Source organism: Lonchura striata, chromosome 18 (assembly GCF_046129695.1).
Source record: "Lonchura striata isolate bLonStr1 chromosome 18, bLonStr1.mat, whole genome shotgun sequence".
Lineage (NCBI taxonomy): Eukaryota > Metazoa > Chordata > Aves > Passeriformes > Estrildidae > Lonchura > Lonchura striata.
In genome coordinates this window covers 7,805,544-7,820,664 of record NC_134620.1, presented here as the reverse complement: position 1 = coordinate 7,820,664, position 15,121 = coordinate 7,805,544, and the positions used below count along the sequence as shown (strand labels likewise).

The 15,121-nt window shown below is 60.2% G+C and overlaps 1 protein-coding gene across 1 annotated transcript; it reads right to left on the bottom strand.

Moving 5' to 3' along the window:
* Positions 1–728: 728 nt before the first annotated feature.
* TBX1 (T-box transcription factor 1) lies at positions 729–9,454 on the bottom strand. The gene is made up of 7 exons (XM_031506206.2): positions 8,982–9,454; positions 5,658–5,759; positions 4,081–4,252; positions 3,701–3,856; positions 2,226–2,293; positions 1,918–2,018; positions 729–1,165 (listed from the first exon to the last, which is right to left on the bottom strand). The coding sequence occupies exons 1-7, from the start codon at positions 9,452–9,454 to the stop codon at positions 729–731; spliced, it is 1,509 nt and encodes a 502-aa protein (XP_031362066.2).
* Between the last annotated feature and the right edge of the window lie 5,667 nt (positions 9,455–15,121).

Genomic DNA, 15,121 nt, shown 5'->3' with positions numbered 1-15,121 from the left:
TTCACATGCTGTGCTCTTGGCCTTCTCAACAGCTCCAGAAAATGCTGCTATGGCTAAGGCACCCCAGTGAACCCCGAAACCTGCGAATGGGTCAGGGCAGAGGAGAAGTGGGAAATTTGTTCTGGCAGTAAGGATTCAAAGCAGTCCTTTAAACTAAACTCTGCTTCCCCAAGAATCTCCTCAAAGAACCACCTGAGCCACCTGTGAACCAGCCCTCGGTGTGCCCCGGGTTGGGAAAGGCTGACAGCGACAAGCGCAGGACGACACGCGGCTCAGGGCCCGCCCCACAGCCCCTGCCCGGTGCCACGTACAGGCCCGCGGGCACTGCCCACGCCGGCGGTAACACCAAACCTCCATCAGAAGACCCGGCGGGCGAGTGAGAGGGGACAAGTCACTTCACCGCTGCCGCCTCACCGTCCTCCCACCGCATCCCAGCCGCCCGACGGTCCTCGGTGCCCGGCACGAACGGAGGCGCGGGGGAATGGGGAGATAAGGACATATGGCTTCATTTATCAAAGTGCAGCCGCGGGTCACACCGCGATGGAGCTCCCGGCGCCGCCGCCCTCACAGCCCCCACAGGGCGGGGCGCGGGGCGGGGCCCGGCTGCCGGCGATTGGGCTGTCTGGCTGTCCATCAGGTCACGCTGGCCAATCAGCTCACTCGTAAGGCGGGAGGTGGGGAAAGGCGGGAAGGGGGAGGGCGGTGTCTCTCGTGCCGCCGGTGCCCCGTTACCGGGGCCCGTAGTCGTAGCCGGCGGGTGCTCCTGCCGGCGAGTACATGTTGGCAGCCGCCGCCGCCGCGGCCGCCGCGTTCATGTGGTGGTGATGGTGGTGGTGGTAGCTGTGCCCGCGGATGCTGGGGAGGGGGTAGGGGGCGGGCCGGCTCTTCGCCCCCAGGTAGTGGTCGTAGGCGGCGGCCGCCGCCGGCGGATACTTGTAGGGATGGTGGTGCAGCGGCTCCGACGCGGCGGGCTCCAGGCGCAGTTCGTGGTGCGGCGGGCTGGGCCGGCCGCCGCCCGCCCCGGCCAGCGGCACCAGCCCGCCGCCTCCGCCCGGCAGCGCCGGGCTGAGCACGCGGGACATGAGCTGCTGGTGCGCGGCCTCGGCCTGGTGCAGCGCCGTCCCGCCTGCCTCCCGCTCGAACTCCCGCCGGCTCTCGGCAGCATCTACGGGGGCAACGGAGTCAGCGCGGCCGCGCCCGCGGGACGCGCACCCGCACACACGGGAAAGAGGCGCGCGAAGGGAAGAGCGCGGCTGCGAGCGGGGCGTGCAGCAGCGGCATGCGGCAGGAACGGGGCTGGCGGGACGGGACCTTCTGACTGCGATAAATGGAGTTGAGTTGACTGACAAGCTAGTACACGCCTGACATTTTTGCAATTGTGTAACACTAAACAAACACAGACTTCCCTTTATTTTGCAGACCCGCAGTGCGTTGGAAGAAAGGCCTTCGGTTGTCTTTGCAGTTGTTTGCTCTGGGTAATGGAAAAGCAGTCAATGGGCAGAGGTGCTGTTCGACCTGACTGCAGCTCCTGAATGGAGTGGGTTGGCCCTAAGTGCACTGCCGAGGCGCATTAAAAGGGCAATGCGAGAGGGAACCTGTGGCCAGCACTGCATCTCTGCCTGAAAAAGCTGAGTTTGTTGCTAAAAAGTCGAAAATGGGACTCTAAAGGCAAGGGGCTGTATTTTTTAAAGCAGCAAATTTTCTCAAGCACACAACAACAGTAAATGTTGTAGTCCAAGGAAGAATTAATTAGGCTATGAAGGCAGGTATTTTTCTTTAAAAAATAAGTGGTAGCACAAAGCTCATGAGCTATGGGCTGTGCAGCACCTTGGTGAGCAAGGCTGGCCTCAAGCATGCATGCACGGGCTGTGCAGGCCAACAGGGAGATGGGCTGGCCCGGCCACTGGGGGCTCTCACCTTTCTCTGTCCCATTCTGGTGGGCTGGAGAAGAGACTGGATTCCGGGATCTGGCAAAAGCGCTCATGAGAGGAAGAGGCCCTGGCCTGTGGTTCCTGGGCCTGGAAGAGGAAGGGGAGAAGTGATACAGAGTTGCTGGTCCAACAGAATGAGCAACTGGAGTATTGCTTCTCTGAGCTGCAGCTGGCAAATGGGGCCCGATACAGTGTCCCCCTCCATGAAACCTTTGTGCAAATGTAAGCTGGGCAGATGCATGTGAAATAGGGTGAGTGGAGTTATTGCCATAATCAATAAAGGCATATCCTTACCAGTCCTCAGGGTCACAGTCTCTGAATCCCTTGGCAAAAGGGTTGCTTGCAATCTTCAACTGCGTGATCTGTAAGAAGAAGTGGCAAAATGTTTCAAAGCAGCACACAGGGCTCCCTGGCCAAACAGCGAGTGTGTCCCTGAGCAGGCTTTGGGACTCAGCAGTGCTTGGTGTAACAGAGGGGATCCAGGTGGCTGGTGGAGCCAGGATGTTCTCTGCCACAGAGCACAAACATGTGCTTTCCCTCTGTTAGAAAATGCAGGCTAATATGCTACCTAATATGAGTTCAAGGTGAAGGGAAAGGCAGTTTGAGTTGGCTGCAAAAGCTGAATAAATGCACTTGTAAGAAAATGCCACATTATATGGGTCACCACTGGAGCAGTTAAGACAAATCACTGGATAAATCATACTTATGTATTTATTTAATTCACCAGGGAGAAGGCAGGACATTTTCTATATTTAAGCAAATCCACGGATAAAGTATGTGATTGTGAGTTTCCGGAATGGGTTGAAAAACAAACTTTAAGCCCCTCAGTGACAGTTCCAGCCTTAGAGGTCAAACTGATAGAAAGCAGGAGAGAAAGAGCAGCTGTCCGGAGCCATCAGGCAAATGCCAGCTGGGGAGGGACTCCAGAGCCCCTTAAAGGCACAGCCTTTCTCTGGCCTCGCCGCCTCCACCGGGGCGAGGTGCGGCCCGACCGCAGCATCCCAGAGAGACCTCAGGTCTCAGGTCCATTTGCTCGGACACACTGCACAGGGTGACACTTGAGCCGGTTGCTCAGGGACAACCCCGGGACACATCCCCGGCCTGTGCGGCATCGTCGCGGAGCGAGGCGGTTCGGAGCAGCACTGAAAAGCCCCCGCTATGAAATCCTATTTCCACTCGCTGCTGGGATTCCTGCTCTTTACATTACAGTGATGCGATTTAAAGGAGTAATTGGATTAACTGCTGCCCAGAGATCCGCATTAGATTGGGGTGGGGATGTTGTGTTTCGTTTTGTTTCGTTTTTAACGTAAAATTGTATTCTGAGGAGAGATAGACCGCTAGGAGCTTAAAGAAGTAAAATCGCCGATTTATCCAAACAATTTGTGAGTGACATTTCACAGCGGGAAACCTGTAGTTTCCCCACTAGCCCCAGTCTCGGCTTTACATAGGTAATGAAGTCCCCCGGGCGGGGGGGAAGCTGGCGATGGGGCTAGAGCCCACGTCGCCTCCTTGCCGTACACCGATGCAGTTCCGCGCAGCTCCCCGGCTATCGGGTTCCTAGCGCTGCCCGGAATGGGTTTAGCAGATGGGGAGGAGGGGGTGGGAATCCCGCCGCCATCCCCGCCGCCGCCGGACACCCGCAGCCCGGCCTCCAACCCCGGAGCCGGACGAAGGGGCTGAGCCAGCACCGGATGCACCCGCACCCATGGTACCTCCGGAGCGACCCCAAGCCCCGCTTTCTGTTGCCCCGAGCTCCGCTGCTGCCTCACCCGGTGGTTCTGGTAGGCGGTCACTGCCGTGAAGCGCGTCTCCTCGAAGACGAAAGTTTTGAAGTTCTCCTCCGCGTACTTCTCGCTGTCTTTCCGGGGGTCCACGTAGACCACGTGAAAACGCGGCTGGTATCTGTGCATGGAGTTCAAAATGATCTGAATGATAAAACGAGCAAGGAGACAATGACTGATCCAGGCGGAGCATGGAGAGAGGAGAGCGCGGCCCCGGCCCTGCCGGCTCCACTGCCCGGGACAGCCGCGGGGCTGGGGCAGAGCCCCCGGCGAGGGGCGCGGGCAGGGTCACCCCACGGGAACCACAGCGCGGGGAGTTCCCACCCCGTGCAGCCCCGTGTTGGACATCTTCTCCCGGGAACACTTACATGCCCGTTGTCATCCAGCAAATTGTTGGTTAGTTTGAGCTTATCGAAGGAAACGATCTGCTTCATCCACTGCGCCCCTTTGGCCGGGGAATCCGGGTGATAATGGACTCTCCCGGGGGTGGCGGGGTCGGCTTTGCCGGCCACCAGCCAGGAGGAACTGTGGAAGGCGTACCTGCGGGAGGGGAAGGCACCTCAGCCGCGGCCCGGGGCTCCCGCCCGCGTCCGTGCAGCGGCGCTCCGAACGACTGCAGCACCCCGCGCCCCGCAGAACCCGGCCCGGGACGGTCCCCCTGGCCCGCCGAGGGGGAAGCACCGCCTCTCCATCACTCCCGCTTCCTACGGCCACGAGAGGAACGAACTCTTTTCTGCAGCCAGAATTGCTGCGAAGGGGATATACTATTTTATCAGGTCGGCGATGGAACTGTCGTGAGAGAGATCTGCAGGACGGAGGAAATTTATAGCTAACCGTGTAGATTTGGGAGAGAAGCCACAAAAGCCTCCACCTTCCTCTAAAAAATGGGTGAAAAAAAGCCCTCTATACAGTAATATTCTCGCTTTAAGTGAAGAGTGGAAAGTTATGCGTAGATTAATAGCAGATTCAGAATTTAGCAGTCTTGTTTCATGCTTTCAAAGTACATATTCAACAGTAACATTTAAAACAGAGAAACCAATCTTCTATACACATGTTTACTTTAAAAGCCAGTGTTTGCACAGGGGGAATTAGACACCATTGGACTTGAGCAGAAACATTACTTTTTAAAGATATACTCAATTGGATGTTATATATCCTACTTCCCTTGACAAGCAAACATTTCTAGGACGCCCTGAGAATTTGGATATCTGTCTAAATATTTATATATCAGACCCTGCGATTCCTATGTGGGCTGCCTGCTCGGCGTCATGATCTGAAGCTAAATACATAATGCGCTTTTCACTGTCTTAAAATTAAAGGGGTTCCAAACCAGACCACATCGCTGCCTTGTGAGTCGACAGTTTCCAAGGCCTTCCTACACTGCCGCGGGAAACAAGGGCAGGGTTTTGTGGCTTGGGTGGCTGGTGCCTTTCCAGAGCACAAAACCCACTCTCTTCACCCAAGCACCCAGGAAGCTCACCAGCAAGCATGGCACAGCTTTGGGACATGCACTGAGGGGCTACAGCATTCAAGGAGCACCGAGGGAATTTTTGTTAAGTGGCAAAGGGTGTTTGCCGGTGGAGACGTGTAGCAGTACAACAAAGAGAGCTTTTCTGGGCAGGACAAGGCAGCTCCTGCCCTGTGCCCTGTGGAAAGCTGTCCTTCTGCCCATGCTGGTCTGGCCCCGGCCACCTGTGAGCCTGCTGCAGAGGCTGAGGGGGCCCTGCAGTCCCATGCAGCCGCTCCTGGCCCCAGACTCATTGCAAGAGTGTGAAACAGACCCCAGGTCAGCTGCATCCCGTGTCCCCTCCCTGTCTCGCACCGACAGGTGTCATGCCCAGGGACACATCCCGAACTCCCGGAGGGCAGGAGCAGGGGTAGGCAGCGACCCACCAGCCCCTACGGCTCAAAGAACCACGAGACAGGCCAGGTATTTGTTACTTGCCGGTATCGCTTGTCGTCCACCGGGACAAAATCCATAAGGAGCATGTAATCAGCCATAGGGTCCATCCCGAATATCTTCACCTGGAAGGTGGGGAACATGCGCCTGGCACAGAGAGGAGAGACAAGTGCTATGTTGAGGAGCAGCAGGGAGCCCCGAGGAGCCGGCACGGGTTTCTTCCCCTCCAGCTGCTCCGATACCCTCCCAGTTGTGATGATAAGTCCTCTCGCAGAAACCACTGGCTAGAGGAAGAGGCAGATATGCCCAAGCTGCACGGGGAGACCGGCTGCCGTGCTCCCCAGTGCTCGGCAGCATGCCGAAAGGCGAGCCGGGGGGGTCCTGCCTCTCCCACTGGCTCCGGGACCCTTCATGTCAGACACCCGAAATGCCCCACCGCGATGGAACAGAGAGGACAGGGGGAACAAGAGCATCCTCGGCCTTTGCTGTGTGGAGACCAAGTGAAAATAATTTCTTTCCCATGGTTTCCCCATCATTTTAGCTGACCTGACTGGAGGCAAATGCAAGGCATTACTCTGTCTGCGGACCTGCACTCAAGCCTCAGGAGTCTCAGGCAGCCCGTGGGGGTCAAATCTAAAAACTCCAGCCAACGGCACGAGGTGATCGAGTTCCCACCTGTGCCCACCAAACTGCCCGTTTGAAAGCAGTGGTTACAGCAGCAGCCCCTAGGGCCAACAGGAGACCTCTCCCAGCCCAGGGGGGCAAACGTTCTCCCTCGGCGGGCAAGGGCTAGAGGGCAACAGGGGTGTCCCAGAAAGCTCCGTCCCAGATCCACTTCATTGCAAGAGCCCGGTCGGGCTCCCGCCCCCCACACCTTTGCGGGCGAAAAGGAGAGTGGAAAGGAGCCCAGGGATCTGGAGCTGGGCAGGCCAGCCCCCGCGGCTGCTCCCCCAGTTCTTCTCTGCACAGCACCCCCGGGAACCAAAGCTAAGCCCAAACGTGGATCCCACGCTCAGGGAGGGCACGATTCCTTCAAGGGGCTGCAGTACAAATATGATCGGTGGTGGGCTAAGGGAAGGGGCCGGGATGGTCCACCCATCCCTCCCTCCTGCATCTGCACACACCGCGACCAGGGCCTGGCCCGCAGCTCCCCGGCTGGACATGCCGAAGGTGTGCCCTGGAGTCGGGGATCGTTATGGCTTCATTTTGTTTTACAGAATAGTAAACCAAGTGAGCGACTATGGGCAATATTTCGTGAAGGGTGTTTGCAGCCATTGAAAAACCGAAGTCCCAGCCGGCCCCTGAACAAACAGCCCGATCAAACCCGGACACAGAGAGGCCCCCCGGCTCGCTCTCGGGGCACACGGCCGGACCTGCACTTATGTGCCTCTTCCCCTCTCTGAGGGCCGATGGGTCAGCGCGCCTCTGGCTCCGCAGCTTTTCCACATCGGGCCCAGCACTGCCGGGCTGCATCGGGTTCGGGCGGCTACGTCTCCTTCTCTGTAAGGCTTTTAGCAAACTCTGGAGGACGTGTTCAGTCACTAACTCTGTTACTACTATTTTTAAATGTGCAAAAGCCCCCATTAGCTCCAATTCCGGTGTTTCTTGTTCTAAAACTTAGTTTTAAAACAAACAACCTGAGATGATAAGACCCATCTAGACAAACAGCAGGGCCAGCCCAGAGGTGCTGGAAGAGAATAGGCTTTGCAGTGCCCTCCCCGAGCCTTTTCCTGCTGGTTTTACCCCGTTTTCTCCTGTTTTTACTCTCCTGTCTGGAGTTTCGACTGTGTCATAAAGTAAAAAAATAAAAGTGTGGGAGGAAAGCCCCCGATTCAATTTGAATTGGTTATTTCCGAAACATTTTGAAATGGGGTATGTGCAATCTTTTCGCTCTTCTTGGAGAGCTAAGAAAGCCAGATCGAAGAACTCCTGTTTGCAGAGAGCCTCCGCCTGGAGCCTGAACGACCTTTTCCGCTAAGGAAAGCAACGCCGAGCCCGGCGCCGGGCTCAGGGGCCGCGGCCGGAGACTGCGGGCTGTGCGACCCGGCGCCGGGGCAGGCACCGTCTGCGGGAAATTCCGCCCGGGTCCCGCAACGCAGCGCCGGCTGCTTTTGCACTGGGCACCACTGTGATCGTTTTATTTTAGGAAATTGCTAATATTAAAAAAAAAAAAAAAACCAAAAACAAACCCAAAAACAACTTAAAAGGCCACTGCGTACATGTAAATTTTTGGTTTTGTTTTTGTGTTTTTTTTTTTTTTTTTTTTTTTTTGCACTCTCGGGACCCTCAGAATCGCTGATGGGAGAGCGGGAGCGCACGGCCGCGGTCACAGCTTTTGCCAGACCGTTCGGAGCGGAGTCCGACCCTCTCCCGCGGCCGGCCATCCCGCCGCAGTCAGCCCCAGAGTGAAGTGAGAGCGAGCAACGGGGGATTCCTTAATTTGTTTGTTTTTCTTTTCTCCCCCGCGCCGGATCGCTTTAAACCAAGGGAGGACTCAGAGCCTGGACAATTCGCAGCTCTGCCGGAGCCTGGCGGGGAAAGCCTCGTAGCTCTGCCCGAACCACCGCGGCCGCGGCGCTTCCCGGGGATCTCCATTAAATGCAGTAACTAACAACTGTAATTGGGACTCCTCTTCCCCCCATATGTTTTGCTCGTTCCTAACGTGATCGCATCAGCCGCTTTCTTTGTTCCCTGCCCAGGAGCGGGGTCCTGGCCCCGGAACCGCGCCGCGGCGGCCGGAGCAGAGCCAAGAGGAGCTGCGTTCAGCCGGGCTCCTTACTCAATAATTGGGAAACGCAACAGCCCTAGAACACGTTTCAAGGTGCAGAATTAGGGTCTGTTCGAATCTCTGCCGGAAGGAAAACATCTGCCCGTGCTAAGAACGTATTTAGCAGGTTTTGTACAGTTTGTGTGTTGTTTTTTTCCTTCCCCCGTATCGTTGCTGTCCGCCCCGGGAACACAAACTGTTCTCCGTAAACACGGAACGAAGTCCCGTGTGGGGTCACAGCCGAAGGCGCCTGGAGGAGCACAGCGCCCTTTTAAGCGAGAGTGAAACACAGTGCCCTGCCTGCCGTCCTCCGCACGCCTTCGCCGTCAGCCCGCAGCAGCAGCCGCGCGTTCTTCCGCAGCACCGAGGCCTTCGGGCCGCAAGAGCTCGCAGATTTCGCCCCAGGAGAAGCGCAAGGATCAAATGACGGCGACCGCTGGGCCGAGCCGCTCCGCGACTCCCCCTTGGGCAGCAGCTTCAATCTCCCCCCAAACTGATAATTCAACCACTCGCATCGGACTCTCCCGCCCCGACTGGCCTGGGAGCCCGGGTCCGGAGGGAGCGGCTGGAGAGCCGGGGCCGCTCGGGAGCTCCGCACTGACCTGCCTGCCTTGGTGACGATCATCTCGGTGCCCAGCTGGTTGAACTCGTCCCACAACGCCTTCATCTCTAGTTGGACGCTCACGTTTGCCACCTTCGGGTTCTTCTTCACCGGCGCCTTGGCCGCGGCGGCAGCCCCCGCAGAGCAGCCCGAGACTGCGTTCGGCCCGGCAGCGGCTCCACCGGCGCCCTCGGGCTGCTCGGGGCCTGGGGGCGGCGGGTTGGTCCCGGCCGCCGCCGCCGCCCCGCCGAAAGGATAGCCGTGCTGGGGCTGGGGCGGCGGGTGCGGGTGCTGCTGAGCCGTGCAAGGCTCGTAGTGCGGCGGCTCATGCTGTCCGTACGGGTCCCCCGGGGAGGGGGAGAGGTGGTACCCCCCGGAGGCGTTCAGGCTGCTCAGGCTGTTGGCCGTGAAAGCTGCAACATCGCAAAAATGGGACAGCTGGGTGAGCCAGGGGCTGGAGATAGCTGAAATCATTCCAAAAACAAGCGGTCAGGGCTCCGCTCCGGCTCCCGCTTTTCCCCCCAGCTCCGCGCCGCTCCGCGCGGCCCCCGCCTCCGCACCGGCTCCGCGGGGTGCCCTCCGCCTCCTCTCCTGCCCCGCGCCCAGCCCAGCGGGGCGCCTCCCCCTTTCCGCTTTGCTTGGCCCCAGCCCCGCTCCCCCCGGGGCAGGCGGGGAGCTCGCTGCTCCCGCTGCCTGCCTGCCTAGCTTCTTTTTTTTTTTCTTTTTTTTTTTTTTTCTTCTATTTTTTTTTCTTTTGCAAACCCGAGAGGTCTGCCAAGAGCCTCGGCGGTGCAAAGCCCGTACTATCTCTGCAGGCCTCCCTCGCCACACATCACTTGGGAGAAAGCAATCTCCCTCCTTTCACCCCCTCTTCAAAAAAAGGTAAAAAATAAGCAAAACAAAACAAAACAAAAAAAGAGGACTGGAGAAACGCAGAGAAAGAAATCGGCTCTTATTTCCGTGTAGCTACGCTGCTGCAGGTAACGTCCTTCATTCTGGAGCCGCGGGGCTGCGGCTGACAGGGGAAGTTGGATCTGTTTTGGCAATGCCCCATTCCTTCCATCCCCGAACGAGAAAGAGGAAGAGGCCGGGAGCAGAGCAAAGCTCCGGGTCCGCGCCGAGGAGCACCGGGACGAGCCCGGCTGCGCAGCCCTCGGCCGCCGGCCCGAGAGGGCCCTGCGGCTCATGACAGGCCGTCCGAGGAGCGGCCGGCTCCTTCGGATCCCCTCCCATGCTGAAAAGCTTCTCGAGGTCCCGGGGGTCTCTTGCGTTATTTCCGACGCAGCCCCCAGGCCGGACAGGTGGGGACAGAGCCGGTGGGAGCCGAGCCCCGGCCTGCCGGTGCCTCAGGCACGGCCGGCGCTGTCGGGGATGCTTTCAGCACTCCTGAGAAGACGCGAGTCCCAGCGGCGGAGCCGTCGAAAGCAGCTACCGGGCCACGGGCAATGCCTTTCTCTAAGGGAGGGCTACAGGGGCTCAGGCGTGCCGGGAAGAACGGCAAAGCGTTCTCCGACCGGCTCCGCGGGCAGGCCGCGTTTTGTGCGCTGCCCCTGGCCTGGCTGCCGGCACGGGCCGCGTGAAAACCCTCGGATACGCGGTGGCCGGTGGTCCCGTCCCCGCAGCCCTGCGGGGCCGAGCACGGCACTCACCTTCCATGTCCCTGGTGACGGTGCTGAAGTGCATCTTCTGAGGGCGGCAGCCGGGGCGGGCGGGCGCGCTGCGGCCGCCGCGGCGCTCCTCCAGCTCTCCTTTCCCTGCTTGCTCGGCGGCGGCGACTGAAATCAGAGAGGCGATACTGAAAGCATTTGCCTTGGGAGACAGAGGGCTGTTTTCGTCCATAGGGGAGACACCAATGCAGGAGCAGCAGGCGCGGCAGCCTCCCACCACGAGCCCCCCCCTCCCACCCCCTTACTCCCCTCCTTTCTACCGCACCATCCAGGGAGGTGCGAACGAGACCCCCTCCTTCCAGACCGGGGGGGAGGGGTGGGGAAGGGAAATTAAAAAAAAAAAATAAACAGAAAACAACCTAAACCCTCTGCCCCCTCGGGAAGGGCGTTGGGGAGCAAGAAACTTCCCCGGGTCCTTTTGTAGCCAGCACTGACCACAGCAACGGCGGACCGAGCTCTGTCAGCGAGATGGGACCGGGGGGCAACAAATAAATAACCCCACGAATTTCTTTCCCGAAATGTCCATTTCTCACCACCCCCCCCCCTCCCCGCAATTCTTTCCCTGCGATTTATTAATTAATTTTCTGTCTTCCCTTCCCCTCAACCACCACCTCCTGCTTCTGCCCCCCTCATCCCCTCCTTTTCTCCTGCACGAAGGGAAAGTGTGTCCCTTATAGGCGCTTTCCCCATTCAGTGGCTGGGAGGCGTCACATGGAAGCCGGGGGTGTTTGCCTGCAGAAGTGGCGGCGACGGCGGCGAAAGCGAAGTGAAACTCCTGCAGAGACGGTGTCAAAGGGCTGGGGAGGCCCTTCCCCGCCTCCCGGGCACGGCGAGCGGCCGCCGGGGAGGGATGGGATGTGCTGCGGGGCGGACGGAGGGGCCGGCGGTGTCAATCACGGCGCCGGGAGCCGACCGACGGGAAGGGAAGAGCCGAGCCGAGCCGAGCCGAGCCCGGCGTCACGCTGCGGATGTCCGGCACCGAGAGAAGGGATTGCTCTTTTCCTCCAGCCCGCATGCACCGCGGGTCTGGGGGCGGCCCTCGGGGCTCGGTGGCCGCGGGGACCCGCAGTCTGAGCCGCCGCAACGGGCGGGGTCTGGGCACGTCAGGGTGCACAGCGGGTGCAGGTACTGCCGGCCGCTTCTCTCGGATGGGACCCCCTTAGCCCCGGGCCACCAAACTCTCAGCCAGCGCCCGCCAGCGTTCCAGCATTTCCTTCGCCAAAAAAAAAAAAAAAAAAAAAAAAAAAAAAAAAAAAAAAGCGGACAAAACGGAAAGCAACGAACGAGGTGGCAGGCGAGCTCCTGCCCAGCCCAGCGTGAGAGCCCGCTCCGTCGGCAGCACCTGCACGGCCCGTCTGGGCCGGGAGCCGCGCCCGGTTCCCGTCCCTGCCCCGGCGAGGACGAGGCGCTACTCACCGCCCGCTACCGGCCCCTCGGAGCGCCGCGGCGTTCCCCGGGCCCTTCCTTCGCATCGGCGCGGGGCACGGCGACGCGCCCGCCCCGCCGGGTCCGGCCCGGCCCGGGTACCAGTACCAGTCTCGGTCCGCGCCCCGGTGCCGGTCCCTCCGGGCGGGTAGCTGCACCGAGGTCCCGGGGAATTGCCCCGACGGGGCGGGCGGAGCTGTGGGGCGCGCCGGTGGCTACCGTCGCGGTGGGGGTTGCATAACCCGAGCGATGCGCGGAGAGCCGGAGTGAGCAAGCGGGTTATATATAGCTGCCCTGTCTGTAGCCTGCGGGGCTTGATTCTTCTGTTGAAATATTATCTTTGGATGTGGTAAAAATATTTGCAGAGAAAAATCTAGACTACTCTTACATATTTGAGCATATGTTCCTGCAGCTAACGGCATAAGGGCAGAGCGTGACACGATCGCTGTTTTGTTTCTTTGCTGCTGCTGCTGCTGCTGGCAGCGCGGTTCCTGGCCGGGGCAGCTTCTGTCGCGAGTTCAGGGACACGCCACGGAGAAGACAGTCCCGGTACTGACCCGCGCTGCTCACCTGGCGGCAATACAAGAAGGAGGGGAAGGGATTTCGTTTGGGCACCCCGGGGCAATATCGGAGGAAAGCGAGGAGCCGCGGGTGTGAGCTCCAAGTCGCCTCCGGGAACTCAAGGGCTGATGTGAGCGGGACGCTGATGCCCCTTCCCCGAGGTGTGCTTGGCTCTGGACAGCCTGTGCTCCAGGAGGAAAGCAAATATTCCCCCTGGGAAGCAAGAAAACCCCCGAAACCAACGCCCCAGCAGAGTTTGGGGTTTCAGTCCCTGCCTTAATTGCCCGCACCGTTTCCCAGGTTTATTCCTTTCTCCTTTCTTGCTCCTTACATAAAGCTCCAGCTGTAAGCGGCGCCACGCTGGGGACAGCCCGGGGGCAGACCGATCCCTCGGCCTGTCCACCCGGCCGGCAGAGTCGGGGCTGAGCGGTGTCTACCAGGAGCAAAGGACCCGCCAGGAATCGTTGTCATCTGGGCGGCAGCGAAGCAGGTCCTCGCCAAATGGCGGGGCTGAATCCTCGAAACCCCAAATCCCTGGGAGAAGACCCCACCGCCCCCCTCGTTCATCCCTTGCCCGGCCTCGCAGACACGCAGGGTTCTCACACGCGTGAGCGGCGCTGGGCAGAGCTGAGACAACGAAGGGGGAAACCAACCCTGTCTGACCTGCAATAGGGACCCCGCAGGGACAGAACCACCCAAGGGAGAGGGTGGCACGGCGTTGTGCAGCAAGCGGGGTCTACCCCTTTCCTGCACCCCGAAAAGGGCCTATACCCAGAGGTCGCGTTTGACAGAAGTCCCCAGGATACATGTCCCGTTCCTAAACCGCTCGGCATTGGCAAAGCGCTACAAAGCGCATCCCGTCTGGACGCGGCGTTGCTAACCCCGCCGTTAGCCATTACTGCTGTGCCCCTGGCTCTGCATTCGTCTAGAAGACGGGTGTGTTTGTTAGGATCGAGCCCAGAGGTTCTGCTCCTCGCAGCTCACATTTCGCCCGAGCAGGTGGGAACAGAGGTCGAGGGTGTCCCGCCGTCTCTCCGCTGGAACGGCTCCTCGGTGAGAAAACGCCAGGAGCTCGATGCGGAAGGGTTGGGAAACCTCTCCCCCTTTTTCCTCATCCTCCATGGGCACACACATCTGCCTCGTCCCGAAAAGATGTAGCCCAATGGCTCAAAAGTCTGTGGTGGCACCGAGGAATGCAACGCGTGGCAACGATCACGCATTCCCCACGGCGGCAACCCCCAAGTCCCGGCCCTCGAAACCGAGCATCGCCGTGTCCCCGCCGCTCCACCACCTTTCCGACCCCCCCACAATAAATATCTGCCGCAACCCCCTCCCCTGTTTGGGCTCCGCACACCATCATCCCCCAGACCTTTCAGGCGAGACGGAGGCGGACACCAGTGGCTGCTGCCTTCGTCCTCCCTCGCAGGGGACTCCCTGTCGGCACCGTTCCCCACGGGCCGGGCTAGGTGCCCATGGTCACGGACGCTCACACTGAGCCGTGGCCCTGTTACTTCAGAGGTGCCCGGGTCCCCCAAGCCGGGTTCCTCCGTGCACCCCGAGTCCAGGCTGCGATAGAGGAGCGTCGCGGCCCCGACGAGCTCTCCCCGCGTCCCCGGGGCCTGACTGAGACACAGCCCCACTGTGCCGCTTTCCCTCCGTCCACTCTCCGCACTCACCCCTCCGCCAGCATCTCTCCACTCGTCCCTCCCGCGATCCCTCCTTTCTGCCCGCTCTCCCGGCCCCTGCCCGGCCCCGCCGTCCCTCCCGCCCCCAACCTCTGCACCCCGGCTGGCCCCTGGCGAGCCCGGGCTTTCGGGGGGGCGGGGGTGTGGGGGGACGCAGACTCTGCAGGGGAGCTGGGGGCGGCCTCGCACGGCCCGGCTCGGCTCGGCCTTGGCACGGCAGCCCCGACTCCCCACCAGGGAGTTATTTGCGGGGCAGCAAATAACTATCGGGAGGACGACGGCAACGAGCCGGGGCCGGGAGCCCGCGGGGCCGGGAGGCGGCCCCGGACTCGGCGCACACAAGCGCGCTCGCCGCCCGCCGCTGGCGTGAGCAGCCCAGCGGCGGAGCCCCGGGCGGCCTCTGACGGCCGGCCCGGGAGAGCGAGCCCCGCGGCCCCGCCGCCCCTGCCCGCCGCAGCAGCACCGCCCGAGCAGCACGGGAAAGGCTGGCGCTGCCTCGCTGGTGGCGATTCTGCTGCAGCAAAAAAAAATTATTCGTAGGGATTCAACTAACGGGAACCGCGGACGTTTACGGATTCGTTGGAAAGGTGGAAATAAAGAGGACACCGGGGACATTTCGGCAGGTGAAAAAAGCCTGAAGTTCCCGCGGGTCCTGGGAAAAACGGGGATTTTCTGGCGTTTAGAGACCGTTGTCGATGAGTACTTTTTTTGTATTTACAGCCATTCTCGTTATTACTCCGATTACGGCGGCTATTAGAATGGTTGTGCAACTGACGTTTGTAGCGAAATAAACGAATCTCTTA

What these genes read in the sequence shown, in the direction of transcription:
- TBX1 (XM_031506206.2), bottom strand. Translation starts at nt 9,454, where the DNA reads ATGATTTCAGCTATCTCCAGCCCCTGGCTCACCCAGCTGTCCCATTTT. An exon ending in GTGGACGACAAGCGATACCG is followed by an intron (nt 4,253 to 5,657) that starts GCAAGTAACAAA and finishes CCCCTCCCGCAG; the next exon opens with GTACGCCTTCCACAGTTCCT. An exon ending in GACTGTGACCCTGAGGACTG is followed by an intron (nt 2,019 to 2,225) that starts GTAAGGATATGC and finishes TTCCTCTTCCAG; the next exon opens with GCCCAGGAACCACAGGCCAG.